The 13,216-nt window shown below is 52.0% G+C and overlaps 5 protein-coding genes across 5 annotated transcripts; 3 read left to right on the top strand and 2 right to left on the bottom strand.

Moving 5' to 3' along the window:
* Positions 1-1,017: 1,017 nt before the first annotated feature.
* On the top strand, positions 1,018-1,279 carry N7474_003052 (uncharacterized protein; the record flags this gene model as incomplete). Its single annotated transcript, XM_057194467.1, has 2 exons — positions 1,018-1,113; positions 1,163-1,279. 2 exons carry the CDS (start codon positions 1,018-1,020, stop codon positions 1,277-1,279), a joined length of 213 nt encoding a protein of 70 aa, XP_057055822.1.
* A 901-nt stretch (positions 1,280-2,180) lies between these two features.
* On the top strand, positions 2,181-3,618 carry N7474_003051 (putative lipase; the record flags this gene model as incomplete). Its single annotated transcript, XM_057194466.1, has 2 exons — positions 2,181-3,450; positions 3,524-3,618. 2 exons carry the CDS (start codon positions 2,181-2,183, stop codon positions 3,616-3,618), a joined length of 1,365 nt encoding a protein of 454 aa, XP_057055821.1.
* Positions 3,619-6,283: 2,665 nt separating this feature from the next.
* N7474_003050 (uncharacterized protein) lies at positions 6,284-8,362 on the top strand (the record flags this gene model as incomplete). The annotated part of the gene is made up of 3 exons (XM_057194465.1): positions 6,284-6,373; positions 6,433-6,597; positions 6,662-8,362. 3 exons carry the CDS (start codon positions 6,284-6,286, stop codon positions 8,360-8,362), a joined length of 1,956 nt encoding a protein of 651 aa, XP_057055820.1.
* A 1,926-nt stretch (positions 8,363-10,288) lies between these two features.
* N7474_003049 (uncharacterized protein) lies at positions 10,289-11,146 on the bottom strand (the record flags this gene model as incomplete). The annotated part of the gene is made up of 1 exon (XM_057194464.1): positions 10,289-11,146. One exon carries the CDS (start codon positions 11,144-11,146, stop codon positions 10,289-10,291), a length of 858 nt encoding a protein of 285 aa, XP_057055819.1.
* A 451-nt stretch (positions 11,147-11,597) lies between these two features.
* N7474_003048 (uncharacterized protein) lies at positions 11,598-12,803 on the bottom strand (the record flags this gene model as incomplete). Its single annotated transcript, XM_057194463.1, has 1 exon — positions 11,598-12,803. One exon carries the CDS (start codon positions 12,801-12,803, stop codon positions 11,598-11,600), a length of 1,206 nt encoding a protein of 401 aa, XP_057055818.1.
* Positions 12,804-13,216: the final 413 nt, after the last annotated feature.

The following is a 13,216-nucleotide window of genomic DNA, read 5'->3' as shown; positions in this document are numbered from 1 at the left end:
TTGAGTGAGGTGACAGTCGCAAGGGTGGACCGGTGGGATAGAGTCGCTTTCACAGATTATCTTGTCTCTCTTGCCTCTCCCCACTTGTGATGGTGTGTTGTAGGGGCCAGGAGTTTCAGCGGCGGCAGAGACGAGAGTCGCGTCCAAGCATGGATCAGCATTGGTCCATTCCGAGCGTGTCACCGCAGGCTGTGGCAGAAAGTGCAACTCTGAAGCCCGTCGGCGTCGCAGCGGCAGTGGGTAAGAACGAGAGTGACCTTCTCTGCCGGTGGGGCGGTCGCACTACTTAGTACCTACAGGACCTACCCTTGTTTATGCCGGTGATCTGAATTTTTTCCATGTTTTCTCTGCTCTTTCTCTCCCATTTACGCTGGACTATGCAAGTAAAGAAGATTATCCCTCGCTCATTCCTCGCGTGGTATGGTGCCTAACACTCGCATACTCGATACGACTCCCCCTTGAGTGCAACGTTAGCGTTGCCCGGGACGGTTACATGTGGAGTTTTCTGCCATTGGGGTTTTCTGCCATCCAGGAACTGTGCCATCCCGTTGCGAGACATAAAAAGCGGTGGCCCGTCCGGCCGATCGACTTGCAGTCTTTATAATGACTGGCCATAGCTTCTTCGGATCGCCATGAACCCCGGATCTGTCGCCATCACAGGATCAGAATCATCTGAAACATGTGTGGCCTCAGTAGGGTTAGGTCCGGGGATCAAGTCTCTATGCAACCACTGCGCGGGGCCTCCGGCTTGGCTTCGGGCGTTGATTACGTGGTATCGGTAGTCTCTTTTGGCAGTAGTGACATAGTATGTAGTAGTCGGAGTCTCTTCCAGCAGAATCATGGGTCAATGGAGGATTCATCCTTCCCCGGATCTGGATCTCGGGCAAATTTCTGGAACTTCGATGCGCCGGAGGAGTTTGCAATAGGGCTGGAGAATGACATCACCTGTGTGCAAGATTCACATCATCAGCCATGCTCCGTGAATTGTAGTAATTTGCCAACTACATGCAACTACAAATGTCGGTCGAACGAGTCCAGGATAAAAACGGCGAACCCATCATGGAGGGTGACTACGTCTACACTAAGTTTCGCGGCGGAAGCCACGAGGGAGAGGTACTGTCCCGTTTTGTGAAAATGTAGCCGTTATTATTGACCCGAATAGGTCAAAAAGATCGTGATGGATGAGGCTGGGGCGCGAGAAGAGGGTGTCGCCAATCCTCCCAAGGCGAGTCTAGTTGGTCTGGACAACAGAATGCAAGCAACTGATGGGAGGAAGTAGGTCATTTATATCGATCAGCACGGGCATAGGGTTGCGCACAATCCTAGCACGCTGGAAAAGCGGTAATGGAAGTCATTCTTGTCAAGTGTGCTGTCGGGATGAAAATATATATTCTGGCTAGATCTATGAAATTGATTCACCAACGCATCCTACTTGTGCCCCCGAGTCAGTAAATACATCTACAAATCACCAGCGACCGATAAAGATCCATCTGCGACACCGCCACACTGTTGACACTGTATACATCCATCCACCCTGCCGCTCCCGGCAGTTGAACCCCGCGTGCCGATCTGTGGGGAGAACGAGTGGAGCGACTAGGAGGCCACGTTTTTGTTGCTGATTATCCGGTTGTATAGTTATGGTATGCTCCGTATAAGTTATATGACATTTGATTAATACTCAATCTAATCATCAAGACAGATTTTTGAGCCTCTGTACCTGCGTTATGCTCGCACCCCTTCCCCGCACGCAGGATTCGCATGTTCCTAGCACCCGAGGCGGAAGTGCTTGTGATTTGACTTGATGACCTGGTTAGAGTTCGGAAACGCTTCAATAATAATAATGGCAGCCCATGCATGGCCCTGTTTTCGAGCACATTTCCTCGGCTGGGGTAGTCCCAGGCCATGACTAGTTCCGTCGATCCCCCGGAAGAGAAGTCACCGGAGAAGGATCGGCACGCGGTCAACACATGAGACCGAGGTGGGGGCTAACTATATACGGAGGAAGAAAGGGTTTGTTGAAAATCTTTTCTTCACCATGCAGTAGGTATTGCTAGAGTCGGTACCTAGTCGCCAAGGGAAGCCGGTGGTAAGTACTCCGTTGTTTGGAGGACATCGCTGCCACATCCAGACTCGAAAATGCTGAAATGTAGCCAGGAGATTCAACTGCTGGGTCAGTCACTATGAAGGCTGGTATCATTGTTAGCCTAGGGCTCGCGTGCGGTGCCATCGCCAGCCAGCACGCGCGTCGTGCCACGCCCGACCTCATCCAGGTGTTGTCGACCGTCGCGAACGAACCCTTGGAGATCGGAGAAGACACAGCGGCGTCGGTTTCAGACCTGGTTTCTCAGCTCCAACATGGCACAGATTCAACAACGCCGGGGTCCGACCAGTCGGCCTTATCGAGCATCAAACAGGCCATGTCGGGAGCGTCCAGCATCGTGGATGCAGCCAACGCCATCACGGCGGCCGGGCTCATTCCGAGCCAGATTGCGTCGTTCCTTAATGGATACCTGGACACTGAGCTGAATTCACGGAACAATTCAAACCCTGCCGTCAAGCAGAACATCTACCCCAACAAGGCCGCCGCCGATGCGCCGTATTCGGTTCCCGAGAGTACTCTCCGCGCGGCCATCCACATCCCCGACTCGTTCTCCTTCGGTCGCAATGGCAACACACCGGTCATCCTCGTCCCCGGGACGGCGATTCCGGCCGGAACAACCTACTACTATAGTTTCAGCAAGCTGGCCAACAGCTCCGCCGGCATCGATGTAGTGTGGGTGAACATGCCGCGCGCATCACTCTCAGATGCACAGGTGAACGCCGAGTACGTGGCGTATGCCATCAATTACATTTCCGCGCTCAGCGCCGGGCAGTCGGTGGGGGTTATCTCCTGGTCGCAGGGCGGGCTAGACACGCAATGGGCGCTGAAATACTGGCCCTCGACGCGGCCCGTAGTGGCCGACTTCGTAGCCATCAGTCCCGACTTCCATGGAACCGTGGAAGCGAACTTCCTCTGCCCAGCACTGGACTATTCAGCCTGCACGCCGTCGATCTTCCAGCAGGAATGGACCGCGCAGTTCATTCAGGTCCTGCGGGCCGACGACGGCGATTCGGCCTACGTCCCCACCACGACGGTCTACTCCAGCTCCGATGAGATCGTCGAGCCCCAGTCCGGCGGCAGCAATGCATCGGCTTTCCTCCGCGACGCGCGCGGCGTCGGAGTCACCAATGCTCACCTCCAGACCGTCTGCGCCGACAAACCCGCGGGCGGATTTTATACCCACGAGGGCGTCCTGTACAACCCACTTGCGTGGGCCCTGGCGGCTGACGCAATCTCGCACCAAGGGCCGGCTAATTTGGCCCGCATCGATCTCGCCAGCGTGTGTCAGCAAGCAGTGCCACCGGCCCTGGGGCTGGATGATGTGTTGGGGACCGAGGGGCTGCTATTGGGTAGGTTCCTTTCATTTTGCTCGTTTTCTTTGCCTCTAATAGCAACATGTTGACTAATATATATCTCTCTCAGTGGCCGTTGCAGAGATCCTGGCGTATCAGCCGCGGGCTACGAGCGAACCGCCAGTCAAGGCGTACGCGAAGCAGAACCACACGGTAGTTGGGTAGTTAGTAGTGGTACATAGTGAGCGAATTGGTCGCAACTTGAGTGCCTGGTTGAGATAGACAGATGGAGCGGAAGAACACGAGGAGTTCTGCCAGTACCGGTTGATTGATTATTTTAATTGATGGATTCCATTTTGTTCTGTCTCCTCGCTTTTTAGTGACCACTGTAACAGGGCAAACACCAGCAGAACTAACTTGCTAAACTCTACGTGGAAGACTTGCGCGTTGATGGACATATCTCTGTTCCTATCCCGTACAAAGCATCGCTCATGCACGAAAACACCCCACGTGGGAGCGCTTCATTGACAACGACGCCATATATGTAGAAATCAACGCGATTCTCCGGAACCACCACACCCAGTTCATCATATCTTCGGCATTACGACCTCATGGAAGCATTAAATGCCTACAAAATCCGCACCGTAGGCTGCTACTGCGCAGCAGGAGTTTAGGCACGCTGGAGAACCCTCGAACGGTGCTTAGAATAATTAATACAGGGAGAACCAGGAACTGGGACAGCCTGCGCGAAGCAATCGTCTGCATCCTGAACAATGCCGTTTCCCAGACGAGTTCCTCGAGGATGAGCTATACAGAAATGCCTTGAAAGCTCGTTATAGCTGGTGGGCTAGTATTGACAAATCTTCTCGGGGCTCAGATAGGAACACCAATGAGTGTCTTGGGGGGTTCTGGAGCTCCAGTAGCGAAGAGGCAATTGGAAAATGCTTGGGATTACGTGTTTGCAATGTGTGACGCCCCAGCAGGGAGGACGTTCCGGAGGGTGTTTCGCATCCTAAGTACCCCCAATAGTAACTGCGTTAAAGCTAGTGTCAACCAGAAAATCACCTTTAGCCGAGATTCTGCCTTTGGCTTAGCGGTATATTCTGCACATGTTTTCGTTGACACATGTTGACAGTTAGACTTACTGACTCTTCTTCATATAGGATTCAAGTAGTGGACCGAAAGGAGTGACGATTGGGGATATAGATGCCGCGAACCTAGGGCGTCGACTATCCGAGTCTGTGCGCCATTGAAGAGGAGACAGAAACTCAAGGGGGTGAAATCAGATTTATCGGAAAGAGCAAGCTCTACCGGGAGGGGATCCAGCATAAAAATGCCGGAACTCTTTACGCCATGCCGGTTCATGCAACTGGCCACTCACCGCAAGAATAGGGTTGCGCAGTTCCCTTCTCAAATTGTCAAGGGCCATATTGTACCTGGTCTGTTATATGGCAGAAGGAGCCCAGCCAGAACTATTCGGCGCGCTGGGCTTCCTACTCCGATGGACTGGGCGCTCATCGAGTTCTCTAGCGATTGGGACCCGGAAATAATGTAAGAACCCTATTTTGCTAGCTAGTATAACATTCAATTGTTGTCAAACTAACATCATGTAGCTCCAGCATGGGTACCATCTTCTACCCCCTTCACCAGATAAGGACTTCGGATGTCTCTTTATCAAAGGATCCCGCCCCGCTCCGGATTGTCGTTTCTTTGGCCGGAATAATGCATTGTGATGTGTCTGTGGACCAGGGGCTAACCAGCAAGGCGTACACGTAGCGGAATTGGTTAGTTAGTGCATAGCTTAATATGAATTGATTCGATCAGAATGCCCAGAAATGATGGCATCGGCCGGATGCTTAATGGGTGGACCGATGGCGACACCAGCTAAGCACTCGGGGTAAAGTAAGGAGACGGGTCACCTGATTCGGGTATGCATTCTGACACACTGGCCTTTTTCTCTCCTTTCCACAAGTCCATTTGCGTTTGCTCGCTTTCCGCGGCCACTTTTCTCCCCCCTGCACATCCTCATTTACACACCCCCTTTTCGCTGAAGAAGCTGGCGTGGATTACCGATTCTCTAATCCCAACACGGAAAAAGTGCCAAGGCCACCCCCCTGGCTGCTCCACTACAGTCGCAGTGGCGAACTCAATACTTTCCAGAATTTCCACATTGTGTGGCCAGTCCCAGGGGACGGCGTGTGCTGGGGCGACGGTCCTCGTTCTCAGCGCTCGTTGTTATTGGCCATCGCCCACACCCCCCTGAGAGTGCGCTAGCCCGACTGAGTGGTCAACACGAAACGCGACGGATGGGTCCCGGCCGGCTCGCAGGTACGGAGCGGCCCAACCACGCGCAGCGGCTGTGGAACCCGGCTTGCGAGTGATTCGCTCGACCGATACGAGAGGAACTCTCGCTCCTCTCTGCCTCTCCGCTCTCGCAGAGTCCTCAACACTAACTAGTGGGCTTCGCCTCTTCTCCACTGCCCGAAACATTGCCAAGCCGTCCAAAATACTTATCACCCCAATTACGTGGGCCGGCCGGGGGCCGCGACGCCTCGCATCGTCGCCTGTCTGCCCCAATTTTTTTTTTGGCTCTTACTTGGCTGGTGAGGCGGAGTGTGATTATCTTTTGGTCCAAGCCTTTTCTCTCCCTAGCTCAGCCGCGAGGCCCCCATCCCTCTCGTTTTCTCTCTCTCTTTCCCTCCCTCCCCCCTATCATTCCTTCCCCCTCCCTCCTGACGACAGGCCGCCTTGTCTACTACCGGCCCCCGCGTAGGGCTCATTCTCTTCCTACAATCCACCCACTCTTGGCCCCCCTGCCTTGCCTCTTGATCTCCCTTTTTTACACGTTTTGGAAGATTTTCCTTCCTAGCCACTCATTCAAACCGCCATCATGATGTTTCTCAGCGTATTGTTGTCATTGCCCTTCGTGCATAATGCCGTTGCACAGCGCAATGATGCGGACATGATGTCGTTCATGACGGTGAGTGGCCGCGCCCAACATTCTTCATGACCTGGCAGGAATCTGATTTATGTGTCCAGCTTCCCGACGTGCGGGCAATGAAATTCGAAACTGAAATCAAAGACCGGGAACGCTTGACCGAAGGCTACTGGTTCGTGGCGCCGTATGGCCAGATCGACCCCGAACATCCGACCAAGCGATACGAACAATATCAGATTGGGCCATACATCTACGACAATGATGGTGTATGTTTCCCCTTTTTTTCTTCTCCGCCACGTCGGACCGACTGACTGACACATCGTGCCACAGATCCTTATCTGGGCTGGGTCGCCCATGACCGATAACCTCAACGTGTTCGATTTCAAGGCCGTCTGGCACATGGATGGCGACCCGCGCCTGTCGTTCATCTGGCAGCGTGATTTTGAAGGTTCGACGCCAGGGAGCGGCATGGTGTTGAACCATCATTATGAAATCGAGAATGAGGTCGGTGTGACCAATAACCTCGCTGCCTTCAATATGCACGAGTTCAACATCTTGCCAGGTGGTAAGACGGCGGTGGCCTGCACGTACCGGTCGCAGGAGAAGGACTTGTCTGATTTCGACCGGCCCAATGAGAAGACTTGGTTGCAGACAGGCGGGTTTGTCGAAATCGATATCGCGACATCTGAGGTTCTTCATGAATGGGATTCCCTCGACCGCGTTAACCTGCACGAGTCTAATATGTACCACGCTTGGGACGCTCCGGCTGGCAAGCCAGGATCAGACTATGTGCACATCAACGCCGTCGATAAGAACAACGCTGGCAACTACATCATCTCGATGCGTTATACCAACACTCTCTACTATATCGACGGAAAGGACGGTCATATCATCTGGCGCCTAGGTGGAGCGGACAGCGATTTTGAAATCAACTTCACGTTCTCCTTCCAGCACGACGTCAAATTTGTCTCTTCCAACGGCACACACCACGTCATCTCGTTTATGAACAACGCATCCACCGAGCGCGGCAACGACGAGGATCACTCCTGCGCGTTCGTCGTAGAGATTGACGAGACTGACATGTCAGCTAAGGTCATTCGCCGCATCAACCGCCCGGACGGCGGTCTGACCCGTCTGCGTGGTAACGTTCAGCTGCTCCCCAACGACAATGTCTTTATCGGCTGGAGTGAGCGAGGCTACCATACTGAGCATGCCCCTAACGGCGACCTCCTACTAACTGCCCGATTTGCCTCGACTCGCTACTCGACGTACCGTGCCTACAAGTTTCCCTTTATCGGTCGGCCCCTGACCCCGCCAGACGTGGTGTCTTCTGTCTACGGCACTAACGACGAGGATCTGACGACCATCGTATACGCTAGCTGGAACGGCGCTACGGATGTCGCCGGGTGGAACTTTTACGCTCAGGCGTACGACAGGGGTGACAAGGTGTTGATTGGTTATGCCGACAAGGTTGATTTCGAGACTATGTACATTGTGGATGGTTTTATGGACTGGATCTCTGCGGAGGCGGTCGATTTCAACGGCACGGTGATGGGCACTTCCAAGATGCACCGCACCGAGACCCCTGATCACTGGAAGAGCTCCGGCTGGCAGGGCCACTCGGACCACCCCGCGCCCGATGACCCAGAGCTCATCAAAGCCAACGTGGGTAATTCGCCTGCCGCGGACACCGACGGGATGGATGGCATGGATGGCATGTCGGACGGCGCCAAGTCTGGCAGCACGTACGCCGATGCTAAGCAGGTCACAAAGGCCGTGTACAAGGCCTACGAAGTGATCAAGGGCGTTGGTGGCTTCTTGATCTTTATCCTGGTGGTCTGCTCTGTGGGCGGTGCGCTCTACGGTGCCTGGCGCATGGTTCGCTACCGCCGTCATCGTGCATACCATCACATCCCTAACGATGAGGGCTTACCCATGGATGAAGCCCGAGCTGTGAATGATGCTCGCTCCTTTTCTCTAGACGAGGCTCGCTCTCTGGATAACGGAGCCAGATCGCCTCGCCCCGAGTGATTCTTTTTTTCCCGTCTCTCTGCATGACTTAGCATCCCTTGCATCATCTGCTCTCTTGCATCCGCATCGTGTTGTCATTGTCCTCACGTTATCATCATCCATCGCCACGCCCCTCGCCCTCACAACTGCCGACATTGGGTCCAACTGCCTCGGGGTCCACGTACCAACACCGACCCAACAATTATGACACAAAAACACTCCTAAAAAAAGAAAGAAAAACCCAGAGGAGCTGAGCGTGTGGGTATATACTGTCAGGTCGGTCATGATCGTTCATGCATATCATACCCCATTTGGCGTTGTTTTTGCTACTGTATGCTTTTTTGCTTCTTTGGGGTTGTTTCTTGATTGTTTGGGGCCACAGGAACCATAAAGAGTTCCAGTCCCTGTATAATACTGTCCTTCTCTGACACACCCTCTTAAGAGTCTTTCCTTCTTATTTTTTCGTCGTGACAACTCCATGTATATACTGCATAATCGAATTGGACTCGTTGCACATCTTACCTAACTGCCTTATCGCCATTACGTTCCTACAGTAGTTACCCATGTCAATAATCCACCCGCAGGGGGTTTCTTCAGCGCATTTCCGAGATCATCTCTGGGGGCCGCCCGCTAAACGAAAATAATGTAACCTCTCTTGTCTTAGGTATGCATACAACCGTTTCAGCTTGGCATCCTGCCTATCTGGATCCTTTGATCTGCGCCTAGTAAGGAAGGGACACATAACCAACCCCCTTGAGCTCGGATTCCGGTTATTGGGATAATTAATCATCTGAACTGAACAACATTATTAATGTACCCTCGCTGACTATTATTGATACACTACTGCCTGAAAACAGGAACCCGGCCTGGTTGGTTATTATTCGCTGTGCAGCTCGACGATCATTATGATGATTCGGAGAAGATCGTTGGTTGGTTAGTTCGTTCGTTACCACTTCTTTAGGCCCCCCGTCATTTCCTGCTTTCCCAAAGTTACACCCTCTTTTCTTGAACCAGGCTACAAGCCCTCCAAATCAGTGCCTTGAATCATGAGATTTTAACAAGTCCTCTGTTTGGAGGGCATGTCATAATAGACTCCGGAGTACCTCCAAAGCACCTCCGTACCACGACGTAATTGTTTTAGAGTTCATGGGAAAAAAAATTAATAATAAGATTTAAGCCACGTTCTCGTATTCTCGGACTTCCCCCTTTACCTAATTGTCTGTGCGGGGGCCGAGAGTGGCGACCTTGCAGGCCGTAGAGTTTATTTGTGGCGGTGGTCTTTTTATGGCAGGAGGCTATGTTGTGTATTGACGGGCGTCGGCTAAGGGTTCTACCTTCGTGCTTTATTTAGTTTGTTGCGTCGTTGATATTTAGTGCCTGTCACTGTCTGTTTCTGATTGGCTAGTACTAGGTGATATACTTCTTTCTATGTAGATCAACAATCGTGGAACTCTACGATATAGGAAGGAAGGTATGACAAAGTCTATCATATATCTTAATTATTCCGGAACGATTCAAATAACGAGGACCAATACCTGCTTCATGTGCTCTCTCTGGGGATCCACACGGAGTGGAGAGAAAGAAATTTGAGTTGTGAAGACAATCTCCACAGTCTATCTATCTACAACCTAATTTAACAGAAACAAGGTGGTGTGGGAGACAGATATTACACTACTACAACGCCTAGTGACGGTCCCTATCTACTTTGTGACTTAATATTGTATGCACTTCGTTCGTTTTACTCATTTTAATCCCTGAGCCGAGTTCTCCTTGCGCAGACCGAATCCCTCTACGTAATCTTCCGCTCGGATTAAGAAGACGGAAAGAACAAGATGAAATAGAATAGGAATTCTGGAAAACATACCCTCTGCGTAAACGATACTGGGATTGATACAATACTAACAAGATGATGCTCTGGATCTCTCTATGATATGATGTCGGAATACCTCAGAATTGAGAACTCCAGACCTTCCTTGCGATAAAGATCAAGTCACCCTCCGAGAAAATGAGATCTTTCTCCGGCGAGATAGGGCGCCGCAGGAAGAGATCCTCGAATGGGATTCTGAGACGGCCATCGGCCACGACTTGGCCATCCTTGTCGGTCTTGACGGTTGCCTTTTGTTTCAATTCGGCAACTACCCTGGCAGGGTGCCCTCGGGTGAAGCGGTGGTGGCCGGGCTGAAAGATTTCGAATACGATGCCCTTCGTTTTCTTACTAGTCGACATGAGGAGAGCGATCTTCACATCGCCACTGGATTCGGTCACCCACAAAGTGGCATTGTTGCGCAACTTGCCCAGGGACTCCGAAAACCCTGTCTCGATTATGAACGAAGGGAAGTGGTCGGTGCGGCCTGCCGGGAGTGTTTCTGGCTGATACGACTTGTCGGGCTCCTTCCGCCGCGAAGGCAAGTCGACTCGGGCGTGTCCCAGTTGAAACAACCCGCGTCGAGCATCGTTCATGCCCTCAAGGGCGAATTTTGCAATTAGCTCAGCGGCAAACTCCTCGCTCAGTAGTTCATGAGCTTTGGTAGGCATTTTGAGCAAAAGAATTTCGAATTCGGGATCATAGGAATCGAAAAATTTGAATTCCTCAGAGTCAATCTCTTCCAGGAACTTCTGTTCGGGCAGATGTGTAAATATTACATATTGACTCCTGTCTCCCGTTTTATCATGGTCGAGTAGATTCACTTCTGCATCAATGGTTTTCCAGAAGTGCTTTGCTCCCCGATATTCATATTCACTGGTTGAATAGGGAAGACCGGCCAGGATGCCACCGTTCCGAAGATTCAATGTATTCATTGACATTTCAATGGAATCAACAATAGGTTCTTGGGAGGAAATAATTGGAAAGATCATAATCAAGTGGTCAATCTTTTTTATTGTGTGAAGCTTCCATTAACTCATCATGATATAATGGCGACCCGACATAGTTAGCTAACCAAATAATAAGTAGTTTTGTATTTGTTCTAAGTGTGTGTGTGAATGATCACATTATTCAGAAATAGATACAATAGCTACAGTTTGGCAAGAATTGCTAAGGAAGAAGCTAAAATTTCTTAGCAACTAATTCGTAATTGCATGATCATTGTGTGTAACTAGTTAACTAGTAGTAGGGACTGCCTAAGCAGTAAACCCGATCGAGTCTCTCTTTGAACATTGAGGAAATTGTAAAGACAAACCGTCGATGATGAGGCGTTTCCAAGCGCAACAGCAACAGAATGCGGATCTTCCCCCCTATTCTCCAGTGGGCCTCCAGTCAAACAGAAGGGCGTTCAGTTGAGTGTCGAATGGTCGGCGGGATCACAAGGCGGAGGACTTTCCTGGCCTTGAGCGGAGGTTCCTCCGTCTGCAGCTTCTCCGCGAGTAGAGCATCCTGGCGAATCTGAAAAGCTTCCTTGGTCATCAATCGACTCTCCAGCTCGGTCGCAATTTGCGGAAGCAAGCTGGGATGGGCCTCATATGAGGGAACCGGATCCAACGTGACCGCATTCGTCAGCCTCAGCTTCACGCTCACCCAGGTCAGGCGTCCAGTCTCGCGGAATCCACAAAAGTGCATATACGGACGAGACCACGACCCGTCCACGCGCAGAGGGAGCGGCCAGCCAAGGATGGTCGCCTCGAGATCAAGGGTTTGCAGCGCGGTCAAGTCTCTGGCGAAGCGCTCGCAGACCTTTGACCAGGCGAGATCGCTCCGTCTCTTGAAAGGGCGGTGCTCATTAAGGAAGGGCTCGTTGTACGTCGTGTTTCGCAGCCCAAGGTGCTTAATAGCCGCCTTTGCATCGGGGGTGACAGTTTCGAGGAATCGACGCGCACTATGTATGGTGCAGAATACAAAATGCGTGTTGGAGTAGAGGAGTTGCAGCGTTTCCCGGTAGATGCCCTTGCAGGTGAAAATGAGCCCGGTCGTAAACAGGTCCCGGCAGGAGGTACCATGATAGAGCTGGTGCGTGTTCGGATCGCGTTTGCCGAGCTCGTTGTAGGTGAGCTTGAAGCGGGGGCTTATGGAAGTGTTGCGTTCGATGGACACACGATAAGAGTTCCACAGGTAGCTGTAGATCTTCATGCGGACCTCTCCGGGCAGCTGCAGTAGGGACGGCAGGTTTTCGGGAGTAAGGTCCATTCGAGTCAGGACACCATCCTGGGTCGCTGGCTTCTGCAGGACGGGGGAGAGAGTGGCTCTTTCGGAAGCAGCGAAGCGAGCAATCTCGTTTTGCTTGGTGTGCTCGAGATCCGAATTCTTGAACCACTCCCACTCATCAGGGCTGGGGAGACTGGTGATGCCGCAGATGTACTCATCCAGGCAGTGGGGGGAGCAGGGCTGACTGGAAGAAGCAGTACGAGCCTTGAGGTTCACCAGGTATTCAAAGTCGCCCTCGGCGTGTTCCTCATGATGGTGGTTGTGGTGTTTGGGATCAAAGAAAATATCCCCGTCGGGACCAACAGGAACACCTCGATCAGCCATGTTGGTAGAAGGTGATGTTTAGAAAGATGATGAGGAGAGAGAGAAGCAAACAACAGAGATGCGTGTGTATCCAGATGGAAAGAGCAGTCGCCGACTAAGCACCCCGACACTCTCGCGGGATGGCATCTCATCTGTGTTGGGTGGCATCATTAATGCAGCTCTCGGTGAACTTTAGGTAGATACCTAGGTAGGCCGTGTAGCGAGGCATGATAGGAATCATGCTCTTGGCGGCGGTGAGATCTACCAGAGAGGAGGCCACCGATGCCCGATTGTGCTGCTATCGGTGAGCACGTAAAGAATACACGCACGAGATCGCATGTTGTCAGAGGGGATTTGCCCGCCTGTAGTAGGTAGTTGCCAGCGGTGAAGTGATGATAGTCCAGAGTAGAAGGACACAAGTGATGCCAATCAAC

The sequence above is a fragment of the Penicillium riverlandense genome (assembly GCF_028828495.1).
Source record: "Penicillium riverlandense strain IBT 135883 chromosome Unknown utg000002l_segment0_segment0, whole genome shotgun sequence".
Classification (NCBI taxonomy): Eukaryota; Fungi; Ascomycota; class Eurotiomycetes; order Eurotiales; family Aspergillaceae; genus Penicillium; species Penicillium riverlandense.
The sequence above is the reverse complement of the archived record's forward strand: the minus strand, read 5'-3'. Positions and strand labels throughout refer to the sequence as shown.